Raw genomic sequence first — 15,866 nt, 5'->3', positions numbered from 1 at the left:
AACTTAAATGGCTTCATACTATTGAGACAGCTGGTTAATCATTCACAGAGGTATAGTTTAAAAATTCTGCATTTCATATTCCACGGTGTCCTTTTATCAACAAAGATTTTCTTCCCAAAAAAGACTTTCTTCCAGAATTTATGGGCATTTCAAAAAACTTCATTGAAGCTTCATTTTGCATGTTATAACACTAACACAAATGATAGATATGCTTTTAATCTTCAGTAGTTTTAAATACCACCACAACTAAACCTTGAAATAAAACTTTATTTGTATTTATTTACGTTTATAATTCTTGAGACATATTCACATGTCCATTCACATTAAGTGGAAATAACAGGGCAGCTGATGGCCCTTTCCCACTTAAATCTATGGATGCTGTTCTCAATTTTTTGACCTTTGAAATGCCCCTTCAGGCTTTAAGAAACCTCTGAAATGGCATGATCAAATGGCAGAATATGGCTGGGAAGCATAGCTGTGTCCATGCCCATCTGGGATCCCTCCCCTTCCCACCCCCTCTAGCCCATCATTGGCCATTTTGGGAGGAAAAGTCAACATAACCATATATGATATCACATTATAAATGTTTTACAAGTTTTTTAAAAATCAATAAAACAATTTACTCCTTGTTGTTGTTAGGTGCAAAGTCGTGTCCGACCCATCACGACCCCATGGACAATGTTCCTTGAGGCCTTCCTGTCCTCTACCATTCCCCGGAGTCCATTTAAGTTTGCACCTACTGCTTCAGTCACTCCATCCAACCACCTCATTCTCTGTCGCCCCCTTCTTCTTTTGCCCTCAATCGCTCCCAGCATTAGGCTCTTCTCCAGGGAGTCCTTCCTTCTCATGAGGTGGCCAAAGTATTTGAGTTTCATCTTCAGGATCTGGTCTTCTAAGGAGCAGTCTGGGCTGATCTCCTCTAGGACTGACCGGTTTGTTCGCCTTGCAGTCCAAGGGACTTGCAAGAGTCTTCTCCAGCACCAGAGTTCAAAAGCCTCCATTCTTTGACGCTCGGCCTTCCTTATGGTCCAACTTTTGCAGCCATACATTGCAACTGGGAAGACCATAGCCTTGACTAAATGCACTTTTGTTGGCTGCGTGATGTCTCTGCTTTTTAGGGTGCTGTCTAGATATGCCATAGCTTTCCTCCCCAGGAGCAAGCGTCTTTTAATTTCTTTGCTGCAGTCCCCATCTGCAGTGATCTTGGAGCCCAGGAAAATAAAATCTGTCACTATCTCCATTTCTTCCCCATCTATTTGCCAGGAATTGAGAGGGCTGGATGCCATGATCTTTGTTTTCTTAATGTTGAGTTTCAAGCCAACTTTTGCACTCTCCTCCTTCACCCGCATCAACAGGCTCTTTAGTTCCTCTTCACTTTCTGCCATTAGAGTGGCATCATCTGCATATCTGAGGTTGTTGATATTTCTCCCTGCAATCTTGATCCCAATTTGTGACTCCTCTAATCCTGCCTTTCTCATGATGTGCTCCGCATACAAGTTAAATAGGCAAGGCGACAGTATACAGCCTTGCCGAACTCCTTTCTCAATTCTGAACCAAACAGTGATTCCATGTTCAGTTCTCACTGTTGCTTCTTGACCTGCATATAGGTTTCTCAAGAGACAAATAAGATGCTCTGGTATTCCCATCTCTTTAAGAACTTGCCACAATTTGTTGTGCTCCACACAATCAAAGGCTTTAGCATAGTCAATGAAGCAGAAGTAGATGTTCTTCTGGAACTCCCCTAGCTTTCTCCATGATCCAGCGTATGTTGGCAATTTGTTCTCTAGTTCCTCTGCCTCTTCGAAATCCTGCCTGTACTCCTGGAAGTTCTCGGTCCACTTATTGCTGGAGCCTAGCTTGTAGGATTTTGAGCATAACTTTGCTAGCATGAGAAATCAGTGCAATGGTGCGGTAGTTTGAACATTCTTTGGCATTGCCCTTCTTTGAGATTGGAATGTTAACTGACCTTTTCCAATCCTGTGGCCATTGTTGAGTTTTTCAAATTTGCTGGCATATTGAGTGTAGCACTTTTACTGCATCGTCTTTTAAGATTTTGAATAGTTCAACTGGAATGCTGTCACCACTAGCTTTATTGTTGCTCAGACTTCGTAAGGCCCATTTGACTTCACATTCCAGGATGTCTGGCTCCAGGTCAGTAACTACCCCATTGTGGTTATCAGGGATGTTAAGCTCGCTCTTGAATAGTTCTTCTGTATAATTTTGCCACCTATTTTTAATCTCTTCTGCTTCTGTGACCATTTTGGTCACTTATCATACCCATCTTTGCATGAAACTTTCTCTTCATATCTCCAATTTTCTTGAAAAGATCTCTGGTCCTCCCCATTCTATTGTTTTCTTCTATTTGTTTGCACTGTTAATTTAAGAAGGCATTCTTATCTATTCTAGCTTTTCTCTGGAATCCTGCATTCTCCCTTGCCTTTCACTTCCCCTCTCTCTTTAGCTATTTGTAAAGCTTCCTCAGCCATTTTGATTTCTTGCATTTCTTTTTCTTTGGGATGGTTTTAGTTGCTACCTCTTGTACAATGTTGCGAACCTCCATCCATAGTTCTTCAGGCACTCTGTCTATTTGTCTCCTCTACTGTATATTAGTCGGGAATATGATTTAGTTCATACCTGAGTGGCCTAGTGCTTTTTCCTACTTTCTTTAATTTAAGCCTAAATTTTGCAACAAGAAACTGATGATCTGAACCACAATCAGCTCCTGGTCTTGTTTTTATTGACTGTATAGAACTTCTCCATCTTTGGCTGCAGAGCACATAGTCAATCTGATTTCTGTGTTGACCGTCTGGTGATGTCCATGTGTAGAGTCGTCTTTTGGGTTGTTGGAAAAGAGTGTTTGCTATGACTATTGTATTCTCTTGACAAAATTCTACCAGCCTGTGCGCTGCTTCATTTTGTACTCCAAGGCTAAACTTGCCTGTTATCCCGGTTATCTTTTGGCTTCCTACTTTAGCATTCCAATACCCCATGATGAAAAGCACATCATTTTTTGGTGTTGCTTCTAGAAGGTGTTGTAGGGCTTCATAGAACTGGTCGACTTCATCCTCTTCAGCAGCAGTGGTTGGGACATAGACCTGGATTACTGTGATGTTGAATGGTTTGCCTTGGATTCGAACTGAGATCATTCTGTCATTTTGGGGATTGTATCCCAAGACTGCTTTTCCTATTCTCTTATTGATTATGAAGGCTACTCTGCAAGATTCTTTTCCACAGTAGTATACCTGATGGTCATCTGAATTAAATTCACCCATTCCGGTCCATTTGAGTTCACTGATTCCTAACATGTCGATGTTCAGTCTTGTCATCTCTTGTTTAACCACGTCCAGCTTGCCTTGATTCATGGATCTGATGTTCCAGGTTCCTATGGAATAAAAATATTTACAGCATCGGACCGTCTTTTCGCCACCAGTTACTTCCACAACTGAGCGTCCTTTCGGCTTTGGCCCAGTCGCTTCATTCATTCTGGCACTACTCGTACTGGCGCTACTCATACTAGCCATCTGCTCATCCCCAGTAGCATATTGGGCACCTTCTTACCTGAGGGGCTCATCTTCTGGCGTCATATCGTTTTGCCTTTGAACTTGTCAATTGGGTTTTCATGGCAAAGATACTGGAGTGGTTTGCCATTTCCTTCTCCAGTGGATCACCTATTGTCAGAGCTCTCAGCTATGACCTGTCCATCTTGGGTGGCCCTGCACGGCATAGCTCACAGCTTCACTGAGCTACGCAAGCCCCCTTGCCACGGCAAGGCAGCGATCCTTAAAGGGGGAATTTACTCCTACACGTATGGGAAACCCTTTCAGGGTCATCAAGAAATCCCAGTGTTTCATGAAACCCTGATCGAGAAAGCCTGATCTGTAGGCTCACCTTTGTTCTGTGATTAATCCCAAATCATTATATTTTCTCCATCCAAACTAACCTTCATGCCTTGTTCCTTAATTAAGCCCTTGTTCCTTACTGGTATTGTATTTCTCAGTAAAAAGTATTGAAGAAAAGGTGGATAACTGTTCACTCTATCCCTCACTTTCTCCCAAAGCATAATTGCTTCCCCCTTCTAACCGGCCATTGACTATAATCAGTAATTAACTTCCTGCTAGGTGTATTAACTTGTTATCAATATAAATGGATTATAAACAAATGCTTGGAAAAACTCTGGACTAAAAAATTAATGTGAGAGTCCAACTATCACAGAGTATCCCATCCTTCTCTGACACACAGACATATACACACACTCTCCCCCCTCCCATCTTGCCTCTTCCACCTACCTCTCCTTCCTGGTACAGACAAACTCCTTCTTACCTATTGCAGCAGGAATTCTGCGGCCCTCAGCCAGTGGCTATGGCATCTCCCCGCTTCCCAGGCCTGCCCTGCTCTCCGGAGGGTGGGACAGGCCTGGGAAGCTGGGCACCATGGCGGCAGCGCTTTCCTGGGTCTCCCCGTTCGCTGGAGGGCGGGGCGGGACGGGCCTAGGAAGCTGGGCATTGCAGCAGTAGAGCTTCCCCGGCCCACCCTACTCTCTGGAGTGTGGGACAGACCTGGGAAGCCTGGAGCCACGGCAGCCACGGCAGCCAAGGTCCCCAGCCTGCTATCTCTGGAGGGCAGGACAGGCCTGGGAAGCTGGGCGCCGCAGCAGCAGTGCAGCCCTAGCCTGCTTCAGGCGCCGCACAGTGGCCCCAGCTGACTGTAAAGGCCCCGGCTCTGCCGGCTTTGCATTCAGCACCTCAGCCGTGGCCACCTCTGCTGGCGGCCTCCCCACATTTTCTGGCATGCCTCCTGGGGCAGGGCTACGTCCGTACCCATTTCCATCCCAGGGGGCCACACCAGAAGTTGTCTTCCACATCACAAATACTTTTAAAACATCTCCCAGGTTGTTAAAGTAGCTTGAGAAGCTAATACGGTTTACTCATGTCCTCCACCTGATATCCCAAAGCCACATCCATGATAATTCTGTATTTGTATTTCTGTTCACCTCTGACACCAAGGATCAGGAAAGTTTGCAATTTAAAAAATGACTTGCTTATGTATTTATTTTGCATCACTATTGCTTTGACATAACAGTATTTTTTTGTAAAATGCCTTGGTTAGAAACATGCTAATACCAAAATACTTAATCAGTTTTTCCTATTATAACAAATGCCTTTTATAATTTTTATTTTTTGTTTTAGTCTCCTGGGCTTGGATTGAATGGAACGATTATGGCTATGGGGAAAAGAATAGGTGAGTAATACAATCAGGATTCCTTTGGAGCAATGGCAGTTTGCTGCAGGGGATCAAGAGAAATGCATTCTGTGTTAATTACCTGTGTTTATGAGGTAATTAAAGGGTTTAAAGAATTCAAGGCAGACAACGTTGGTAAATTGGTAAAAATAATAATAGTCTTTATTAGAAGAAAATAATGAAAGCACAGATATATCTAACACCCCTATCAAGCAGTCGTATAGAGAAGAAATCAGGAAGAGAAAAAGAAGATTCAGTGCCGTTCCTGGAGAGTGGGTAGTCAGAGATAATGAACTGGAAAATAATCATGGCTCTCCATTTAGGTAAATAACAATGGCAGCAAGAATTTTATATGCACAGAACTAGAAGAAGAGTAGGTTTTTATATGCCGCTTTCCTATACCAGAAGGAATCTCAAGAGTAGCTTTCAATCTCCTTCCCTTTCCTCTCCCTACAACAGACACCCTATGAGGTGTGGGTGAGGCTGAGAGAGCCCTGATATTATTGCTCAGTCAGAACAGCTTTATCAGGGCTGTGGTGAGCCCAAGGTCACCCAGCTGGCTACATGTGGGGGAGCAGCGGGGAATCTAACCCGCCTTGCCAGATTAGAAGTCAACACTCCTATCCACCAAACCAAGCTGGCTCTCTATTCTATATTAAGATGAAAAATAATTAATTAAAAAAACCCAAATCGTCCTCCTGCTGCATATCCAAGCGATCCATGAAGAGGGTTCTCCATGGATCAGCTGTTTGACAAACTGTCCAGGGAGGGGGATTTGAACCAGCCCTCCCCTCACAGCCCAAGGGATCAGTTGTTTGTCAGGTTGTGAGACAGGGTGGGTGTTCAAACTCCCCCCCCCCCACACACACACACACACACACACAGCCTAACAGTTGATCCTGCAGAGAAGCTTCTTTCTCTGGGCTCCGCTTGAGCTGTTTGTCACCCTGTACAGCCTAAGTGATCCACAGCTAGGCTTATCTCCACAGATCAGCTGTTTGTTGGGTGGCGGGGGAGGTGGGGGGGTTCAAACTGGCTCTCCTTGCATAGCCGAAGCCAATCAGCAGAGGGAGTTCTTTCTGCAGATCAGTTGTTTGTTGCGCTCTGGAGGGGGACCCAGTTCAAACTGACACTTTGTGCACAGTTCAAGCTTCTCTCCACAGATCAGCTATTATGTATATAGCCAGTGAGATGTTAAGAAATTAATCAAATTAATTGCTGAAATCTGTATTAAAGCTTCCATAACAATTGAAAACCAACCGTTTCCTCTTTTAAACTATTGGAACCTAGCCAAGTACAAGCTGGCTCTTCAAGCTTCATTGTTGCAACATTGAATTAATTATTAAAATTTTAATAACTGAGTGAACAGCATATATTTTCAAGCCTTTATAATAATTGAAAACCAACAGTTTTTAAAACTACTACTGTGGTTTGAATTATTTATATATCAATTTTGATAAGACCAAAATATTAATCTTTTCTAAATCCTGGAAGCATGCCACTTGGAGAGTTGCAGGCAAAAAGATTGAGCAGGTCAAGTCCTTCAGATATCTGGGGCTTCTTTTTCATTATAACCTAAAATGATCTACCCACCTTAACACTAGTCTTTCCCTGGCCAAAAATAAGTCACAGGCCATTAGTCGCTTCCACTTCCAGCAGGGCAACCAATATGTGCCTGTGGCCCTTCGGGTTTTTCAAGCCTCCGTGATCCCTTGACTACTCTTTGGGATTCCTGTATGGATCCCGTCTCTGAGTAAAGAAGCTGACTGTATTTCTGCAGCCTTCTGCAGAATTTTAGGCTTACCAAATTCGGTAACCTATTTGACTTTATGTGCCGAGCTGGGTCTACACACTATCGAATCACGCGCTTGGATTATATCCGTCAAATCCTGGCTCCATCTTTTCTTTAGCCCTCCACCAAATAGTCTCCTTGCACTTCTTCCATCTGACCATTATACTTCGAAATGGACTCAGGCCATTGCCTCTAAAATTAAATCCATAGGCATTGACCTTGATTCTTTAGCTAACTCTGGAGAGGATCATATTTTTCAAACCATCCAGAGAGGAATCCAGGATATTGATCTCCAGAAAATTTATGCTGGTGCAGGGGGTCCGTTTTCTCCACGAGCTCTAAGTCTATCCTGTATCCCAAACACTATGTCACATTATTTTTCCAACCTTATAATACCTTCGAATCGCAGAGCGTTTATAATAGCCAGACTAAACATATTTCCCTCTGCAATGGTTGAAGGCAGGTATAGGAGAATTCCCCGCAATGAAAGAATTTGCAGGAATTGCCATACAGAACCAGACTCAATTTGCCATATTATTTTGCAATGTGAGATGTATAACAACCAACATTCTGATCTAATCTCCCCACTTTTACCTTTCCCTAATATCTCAGATGGCAGGGCTCTTGAATTGCTGCTTACTGATAATTGCTCTGCTGTAATTTTACAGCTTTATAGATCTGTGCTACAGAACTAATTTGTATACTGTTTTATATTTTGGATACCATTAAAGGTTTTTTGATTGTATTGTAAAAGTACTATTTTGATTGTCCTTGATACAATACTTTAAATACAAAAGATGTGACAGAAGAATCTGATGAAATTAGTAAATGTTTTTACTTTCCAGGAAAAACTAACAAGGCTGTTAGTTAAATTGATCTTCATCTTTTATTCAACAGAAAATGTTGCCCCATCCTTATCCTTATCCATGGCTCCTCTATATATTTGTGAAACAGCCTGGGGGACGGACGTGTCCGGGTGTCCAAGTTGGAATAGGGCCAATCAGGGTGAAGCCAGCATTGCAGGCTGCACCCTGATTGGTCCTGCCCCTACAGCTCCTGCCCTCCCTCCCTGGATGCTAGCCACGTTCCTCTCAGACACGCCAGAGACAGAGCCCTGCCACAGAGCCCTGCCAGACCGAACATGAGCCCTCATTCCCTCCTATCGCTCCTGCTGCAAGGGAGGCAGAGAGAGAGATAGACAGAGAGCTGCCCCAAACTGCACACCAGACCTCCTTCCCTCCTACAAGCCAGCTCTCATTACCTGAGGCTCACCTAGACACACAGGCAGAGGGAGAGAGAGAAACACAGAGAGAGAGAGAAATCTGCACCTCCCGGTGTCCCCTGGGTCCTAGCACCCATTATATTCCTGCTTGCAATGGCCTTTCTTGCTAGTACTTCTCATAATTAACATTTTCAAAATGGGCCTTTCCAAAATAGGCTTTTAAACTCAAAGACTGAAATTTAGAATTTACCTTCTGTAAAAGTCCCAACAAGAGCCTCTTGTGGCGCAGAGTGGTAAGGCAGCAGACATGCAGTCTGAAAGCTCTGCCCATGAGGCTCGGAGTTCAATCCCAGCAGCCGGCTCAAGGTTGACTCAGCCTTCCATCCTTCCGAGGTCAGTAAAATGAGTACCCAGCTTGCTGTGGGGTAAATGGTAATGACTGGGGAAGGCACTGGCAAACCACCCTGTATTGAGTCTGCCATGAAAACGCTAGAGGGTGTCACCCCAAGGGTCAGACATGACTCTGTGCTTGCACAGGGGATACCTTTACTGTTACCTTTAAAAGTCCCAACAATACTGTTTTAGGGGTTTTAGTCACTGATATTCTAGTTGTATGTTCCATCTAAAATCAATTTAGGACACCATTTCTTATTGAGAAAATAGACTCCCCCCCCCCCCCCCCGACACTGCTGTTCTTCCATAATTTCTCTGTTCTTGATTTTATTTTTGAAAGCAGGTGATGCCTCACATCTCCCACCTGTGAATGGTTCAGTTCAGACCAAAAAGAAAATAGCCAAACACTGCTGCTTTTGTGGGAAGAAAACTGGATTAGCAACGAGCTACGAATGTAGGTATGTTGAGATTTCATATTAAAATGTGCGGTTCATCAAACAAAAATATATTCAAAACAATGAGAAGGGGTTCCTCAACAGAGACATAGAAGGAAGAACACAATGGGAAAATGGGCAAATGAGAACAAGATGCAATTTAATAAAGATAAGTGTAAAGTTCTGCATCTGGGTCAGAAAAATGAAAAGCATGCCTACTGGATGGGGGATACGCTTCTAGGTAACACTGTGTGTGAACGAGACCTTGGGGTACTTGTGGATTGTAAGCTAAACATGAGCAGGCAGTGTGATGCAGCGGTGAAAAAGGCGAATGCCATTTTGGGCTGTATCAACAGGGGCATCGCATCAAAATCACAAGATGTCATAGTCCCATTGTATACGGCACTGGTCAGACCACACCTGGAGTACTGCGTGCAGTTCTGGAGGACTCACTTCAAGAAGGACCTGGATAAAATTGAAAGGGTACAGAGGAGAGTGACGAGGATGATCTGGGGGCAAGGGACCAAGCCCCATGAAGATAGGTTGAGGGACTTGGGAATGTTCAGCCTGGAGAAAAGGAGGTTGAGAGGGGACATGATAGCCCTCTTTAAAGTATTTGAAAGGTTGTCACTTGGAGGAGGGCAGGATGCTGTTTCTGTTGGCTGCAGAGGAGAGGACACGCAGTAATGGGTTTAAACTTCAAGTACAACGATATAGGCTAGATATCAGGAAAACGTTTTTCACAGTCAGAGTAGTTCAGCAGTGGAATAGGCTGCCTAAGGAGGTGGTGAGCTCCCCCTCACTGGCAGTCTTCAAGCAAAGGTTGGATACACACTTTTCTTGGATGCTTTAGGATGCTTAGTGCTGATCCTGCGTTGAGCAGGGGGTTGGACTAGATGGCCGTATGGCCCCTTCCAACTCTATGATTCTGTGATTCTGTAAGTAATATTAGGCGAGGAGAAAAACTGGCAGGACATTCTCTTGGGGGAAATGGAACTTGGACACAACTTTAGGTCAAAACTTGGTGTAAAACCAGCAGACTACAAAACAAGCCTCAGGGCAGCAAGGATCAAGCCTCAGGGCAGCAAGATCGCTCACATGTGATAACCACCTTCCAGGACAGTGGAGCTAATGGAAATGAGGCCAATGGTTCAAATGGGGTTTTCCTCAATTGAGCTAGCACCAATCCCAAGGATAGTTCCCATGGTCACCCTAGTTAGTGCTAGCCAGGGTCATTCCTGCCACTTGTCTGCTGCTAGGCCTGTCCTGTTGGAATGAAGTTGGATTCCACCCAAATCTGCCATTTTCTACAGAAGACTCAACCAGGATTTCATGAAACCCTGCGGTTCCTTGATGGCTCTAGAAGGGTTTCCTGAATGGGTAGGAGTTAATTTTTTATATATTTATTTAATTTGTTAAAAATTTATTGGGCCATATGACCACATATGGACATGTCAACTCTCCCCCCCTCCCAAAATGCCCAATGATGGGCCTGGAGGGGGGAGAAGGGGAGGGACCCCAGGTGGGCATGTACACAGCTCTGCTTCCCAACATGCCACTTCTGCACAATCATGCCACTTCTGGGGTTTCTTGAAGTCTGAAGAGTGTTTCAGGGTTTTCTTGATGGTAAAAAATTTGAGAAAGGCTGGTACAACTGCTGGACATTTGTAAGGCTTCAAACTGGTCATTAGAAGACATTGGTGGACCAAGACATTGGTCCACCGTGTACTGGACCAACTGACAAGGAGAGATGCCAGTGTGGGGACGGTGATTTTTTTTTTTGTCTTTAATGCAATGACTCATCCCTCCTTCTCCAGTTAGTAACTCACGAATGATTCCAAGGTGGGGCTGCACGAGATGACGGAAGACGAAAACAGAGGTGCAATGACCTGGAACTGTTGTTCATTGACGTCTTCTGTGGAGACACATCCCCTGCCTTCTCTCCTGCTGTGAGCTCTCAGAAAGAAAAACACATCTTTGCAAGAGCTCATGGCAGCATAAGGGGAACTGGTGGAAAAGAGTGGCCTGCCCACTGAGCACATGATGCCTGTGCTGGGAGGAATTGCGCATGCACCAGCTCTGCAGGTTGGGGCCACCCCCATTGGATAAGTTTCAAAAGCTAGGAATAAAATAGCAGCAGCCGGCCTGTGCTGGCAGTCCCAGTGTGTATTAAGGACTAGCATGTTTAAAAGTTAAATAAGATTAGGTCTGTGGCATTTGATGCTGTTGAGGTGGCGAGAGAGAAGGCCTTCCACGGACTACCCTGCCATTTGACCCCGTGTCACTCTAGGGCAAGGGCTAGTCAGGATCCCTACTCCAGCCTCCTTCTCCCTTTGCATCAGCAATGTTGCAGTTATGCCAGAGTGACTTTGGTGCGTATCTGTGAGCTCTCCCACTGCAAAATGGATTTGGTAACAATCCTGCCTTCATCCACTGGGCATAGGATTGCTCCATAAAAGATGCCCAGAGAGTGCCTTATCATTCCTCTTAAGCTTAGTGCGTATCATTTGGAGTGGGTGTAAACAAAAGGTTCCCAACATGGTTTCTATACCTTTTCTAGTCTATCCACAATTTAGTGAGAGCCTTTTCCAGCTTACTGGGCCATCAGATAACTTATCACCAGCATCTGTTTTTGAGACAGATGGCGTGCAGCCTATGAATGCTCTCAGTCATATCAGCAGGGCTGGTTGGTCAGGATTGATATCGGGAGCCTCCTGGTCTGACCACTCTGGTTCTGCCTTACTGTTTTGGTTCCAGTGAGAGTGCCAGCTTTCCAACTCTGGTGCTTTCCTATCTTGTCCCCCCAAACTGCCAGGAGAGTGAACTGTTGGCAGGTGTGTCCATGACAGTCCTAAGTGAACATCTGGTCATGGGCTGGAGGAGCGCCAGTGAACTCCAATTCAGCCAGAGTGAGCTGACCCTCAAAGACTGAGGAGGCAGTCTGATAAAACTTCCCCTGGAAAACCACATTTGCAGCTTGAAGGAGTTATTGTCTGTAGCACAGGCTCTTTAGGTATAGCAACTAAGCTTGGGGATATCTGCTAGTGTGAAATGGCTGTCTCATCCTGGTTAGCTGATGATCAAGCAGGGTCTGTCTTTTGCTCCTTTTCTGTCCCAAAGGAGGATTGCCGAAAGGCCAAGGGCCCTTGATGGACCTAGCTGCCCTGGCATTATCTCTTATCCCTCCCAGGACTCTGGGTGTTTTTTGGGGGGGAAGGTGGCTGACCTCTTCCTTTTCTGCCTTCAGATGTGGAAACAACTTTTGTGCAACTCACCGCTATGCAGAGACTCACTCCTGTACGTACGACTACAAGAACGCAGGGCGAAGATACTTGCAGGAATCAAATCCCGTGGTCAGCGCTCCCAAACTTCCCAAAATCTAATCCTGGTTGTACGGCACGCATCCAGAATCCTGCAGCTGCCTGGACCGTTTTCCTTGGGCTGTGCTTTCAGTGTAAGATTTGCCAAGCTGCCAATGCGGGCAGGCTACATGTGATTGAAGGATCAATGCAAACACGACTGTCGCAGACATCTTTATTCTCGAGCGAATTGAAAGTTTTTAAAGTAGTTTTTAAAAATGTACGTTTTGATTTAACTGCATTATGTATGTCTTGTCGTGTTTTATATTTGAAAAAGCTCTTTGACTAGACGAGTCTTTTAAAAGATGCACTTTACTGGAGGTTTAATATATATTTTATATCCAGAGGGAAGGAGGCGCCGTACATAGGATCTTCTGCCCATTTTGTCCACTGTATGGTATCTTAAATTATTTCAGCAAGAAGTTCCTCTTTCAGTTGAGTCTGCCTTTCAGTTTTGTAATCCACAGACCTCCGGAAAGCCAGTTTGGCCACCCCTGGCTTAGGGGATGTTGTGTCTGCTCTATCAGGTTCCACATGGCCTGGGGTGTGCAGTCTGGAAATATATCAGACAATTTCTCATGCAGCAGATTTTTATTTGGACGAACAAGCTTCCCTTGATCCCATTCAGTAGATGATGTGGTTTGTTTTCCTATTTTTGAATGGTTTTACAATCTGCTTTGTTAGAAGGGCTGACTGCTTTAAACGAGAAAAATCCAGTACACGTCCCATTTTCCTACTGTTTGAAAAGAAGTTGCCGGCCAATGCTGTTTCACAGGCTGCTGGCTGAGAGGGGCAAGCTCTAGCAAATGGTGCTGCATCAGGAAACCGTGGCCTGGCTGGATGCTGCACATGCGGGACTGCAGGGTGTTGATGAGGACACTGGGGGTCTCCCAGTGGACATCTGCAGGCTCCTTTCCAGGTGCTTGCCAGTGGTGGGTCGGGGCCAGGAGGGCTTCTGACGAACTTGTTGTGCAGTGAAAAAAATTACTTTAGCAGCCTCTGGCACTACACCACCACCAGAATTTCCATTGTGTGATTAATGGTGCACATGAAAGCAAACTATGTTTAAATAATACATTCACTTTAAAAGACATCCCATTAATCAGATCTTCTGCTAGAAATATTGTCTGGACCGTTAATATGACAGCTGCATAACCTCACTCCCTGGCATGGCTCTGCCTCAAGGGAGCCATTTTATGGTTGTACCTCTCATCCTGTGCTAGCATTCTAAAAGTGCTGGTAGGCTTAAATAGGTTAGAGACACCAGCGTAGATTCTAGGTGGGCAGCAGTGAACATGACAATTGAATCTTCAGAACATCCATCGAGCAAGGTTTTTTTTGAAGGAGACAAACAATTTCCCATCAAGATATTGAGCACTTAGCATTCCCTGTCAGCTGATTCCCTCCCACAATTGTTCTGGCATTTATACTTGACCATAGATGTGCAGAAAAGGGGACATGACATCCCTTTCATGTAGGTGCTTTAAACTGGCTTTGGCTTTGGCTCCTGCCCGCAAATAGGTTAAAAAAAAAAGACCCTGCACACCTACAGAATAATGCTCAACAGCCACCCAGACCACAACAGGTTTGGAAGATCTGGATGAATCATAGAATCATAGAGTTGGAAGGGGTCATACAGGCCATCTAGTCCAACCCCCTGCTCAACGCAGGATCAACCCTAAGCATCCTAAAGCATCCAAGAAAAGTGTGAATCCGACCTTTGCTTGAAGACTGCCAGTGAGGGGGAGCTCACCACCTCCTTAGGCAGCCTATTCCACTGCTGAACTACTCTGACTGTGATTTTTTTTTTCCTGGTATCTAGCCTATATCGTTGTACTTGAAGTTTAAACCCATTACTGCATGTCCTCTCCTCTGCAGCCAACAGAAACAGCATTCTGCCCTCCTCCAAGTGACAACCTTTCAAATACTTAAAGAGGGCTATCATGTCCCCTCTCAACCTCCTAATCCAGGCTGAACATTCCCAAGTCCCTCAACCTATCTTCATAGGGCTTGGTCCCTTGGCCCCAGATCATCTTCGTTGCTCTCCTCTGTACCCTTTCAATTTTATCTACGTCCTTCTTGAAGTGAGGCCTCCAGAACTGCACACAGTACTCCAGGTGTGGTCTGACCAGTGCCGTATACAATGGGACTATGACATCTTGTGATTTTGATGCGATGCCCCTGTTGATACAGCCCAAAATGGCATTCGCCTTTTTTACCGCTGCATCACACTGCCTGCTCATGTTTAGTTTACAATCCACAAGTACCCCAAGGTCTCGTTCGCACACAGTGTTACCTAGAAGTGTATCCCCCATCCAGTAGGCATGCTTTTCATTTTTCTGACCCAGATGCAGAACTTTACACTTATCTTTATTAAATTGCATCTTGTTCTCATTTGCCCATTTTTCCATTGTGTTCAGATCTCGTTGAACTCTGTCTCTATCTTCCGGAGTATTTGCCAGTCCTCCCAATTTTGTGTCATCTGCAAACTTGGTGAGTAGTCCCTCCACCCCCTCATCTAGATCATTAATAAATATGTTAAAAAGTACCGGGCCGAGCACCGAGCCCTGAGGTACCCCGCTACTCACCTCTCTCCAGTCTGATGAAACACCATTGACAACAACTCTTTGAGTGCGGTTCTCTAACCAATTCCCTATCCACTTATCTATCTGAAAATCCAGATTGCAGTCCTTCAACTTATCCATCAGAACATCATGGGGAACCTTGTCAAAAGCTTTACTAAAATCCAAGTAAATGACATCAACCGAATTTCCCCGATCCAGCAAACCTGTTACTTGGTCAAAAAAGGAAACCAAGTTGGTCTTGCAGGACCTGTTGGAGACAAATCCATGCTGACTTCCTTGGATCACCAAATTGTCTTCCAGATGTTTGCAGATCGCTCCCTTTAATATCTGCTCCATTATCTTCCCCACAACAGAGGTCAGACTCACTGGTCTGTAGTTTCCCGGGTCATCCTTCCTCCCTTTTTTGAAGATCGGAATAACGTTTGCTCTCTTCCAGTCCTCCGGGACATCTCCAGTCCTTAAAGAGGTCCCGAAGATGATGGACAAGGGCTGTGCAAGTTCTCTGGAAAGTTCTTTGAGCACTCTCAGGTCCATTTCATCCGGCCCAGGGGATTTGAACTCATCCAGTACAGTTAATTACCACTCGACAATCCTTTGGCTACGGCCATCTCTAGATGTGCCTAAACACTTTGACCTGTGGGAAAAAACAGATGTAAAATAGGCACTAAGCCTTTCTGCTTTCTCTGCATCTCTGCACCCAACAGTGGGCCTATTGCCTCCTTTACTTTACATTTGCTCCTCACATAACTGAAAAATCTTTTCTTGTTACAATGGGATTCCCTGGCCAATCTTAGCTCACTCTCAGCTTTGGCCTTTCTGATGATTGATCTACAGTGCCTAGTA

General features: G+C 44.8%; 1 protein-coding gene across 8 annotated transcripts in view; it reads left to right on the top strand.

Moving 5' to 3' along the window:
• The window catches only part of ZFAND4 (zinc finger AN1-type containing 4), a 46,093-nt gene that overhangs the window by 24,741 nt on the left and 5,486 nt on the right, over positions 1 to 15,866 (top strand). For 3 of the 8 annotated variants that reach the window (XM_077350928.1, XM_077350921.1, XM_077350922.1), the window contains 4 exons: positions 5,187 to 5,238; positions 8,986 to 9,099; positions 12,327 to 12,658; positions 14,859 to 14,931. In XM_077350928.1, coding sequence (XP_077207043.1) covers positions 5,187 to 5,238; positions 8,986 to 9,099; positions 12,327 to 12,658; positions 14,859 to 14,931 — 571 coding nt within the window. Of the gene's footprint in view, positions 1 to 5,186; positions 5,239 to 8,985; positions 9,104 to 10,392; positions 10,460 to 12,326; positions 13,020 to 14,858; positions 14,932 to 15,866 lie in introns of those variants that run through there. The other 5 variants (XM_077350923.1, XM_077350924.1, XM_077350925.1 and 2 more) reach the window with 5 other exon arrangements.

Source organism: Paroedura picta, chromosome 8, assembly GCF_049243985.1.
Source record: "Paroedura picta isolate Pp20150507F chromosome 8, Ppicta_v3.0, whole genome shotgun sequence".
Lineage (NCBI taxonomy): Eukaryota > Metazoa > Chordata > Lepidosauria > Squamata > Gekkonidae > Paroedura > Paroedura picta.
The sequence above is the reverse complement of the archived record's forward strand: the minus strand, read 5'-3'. Positions and strand labels throughout refer to the sequence as shown.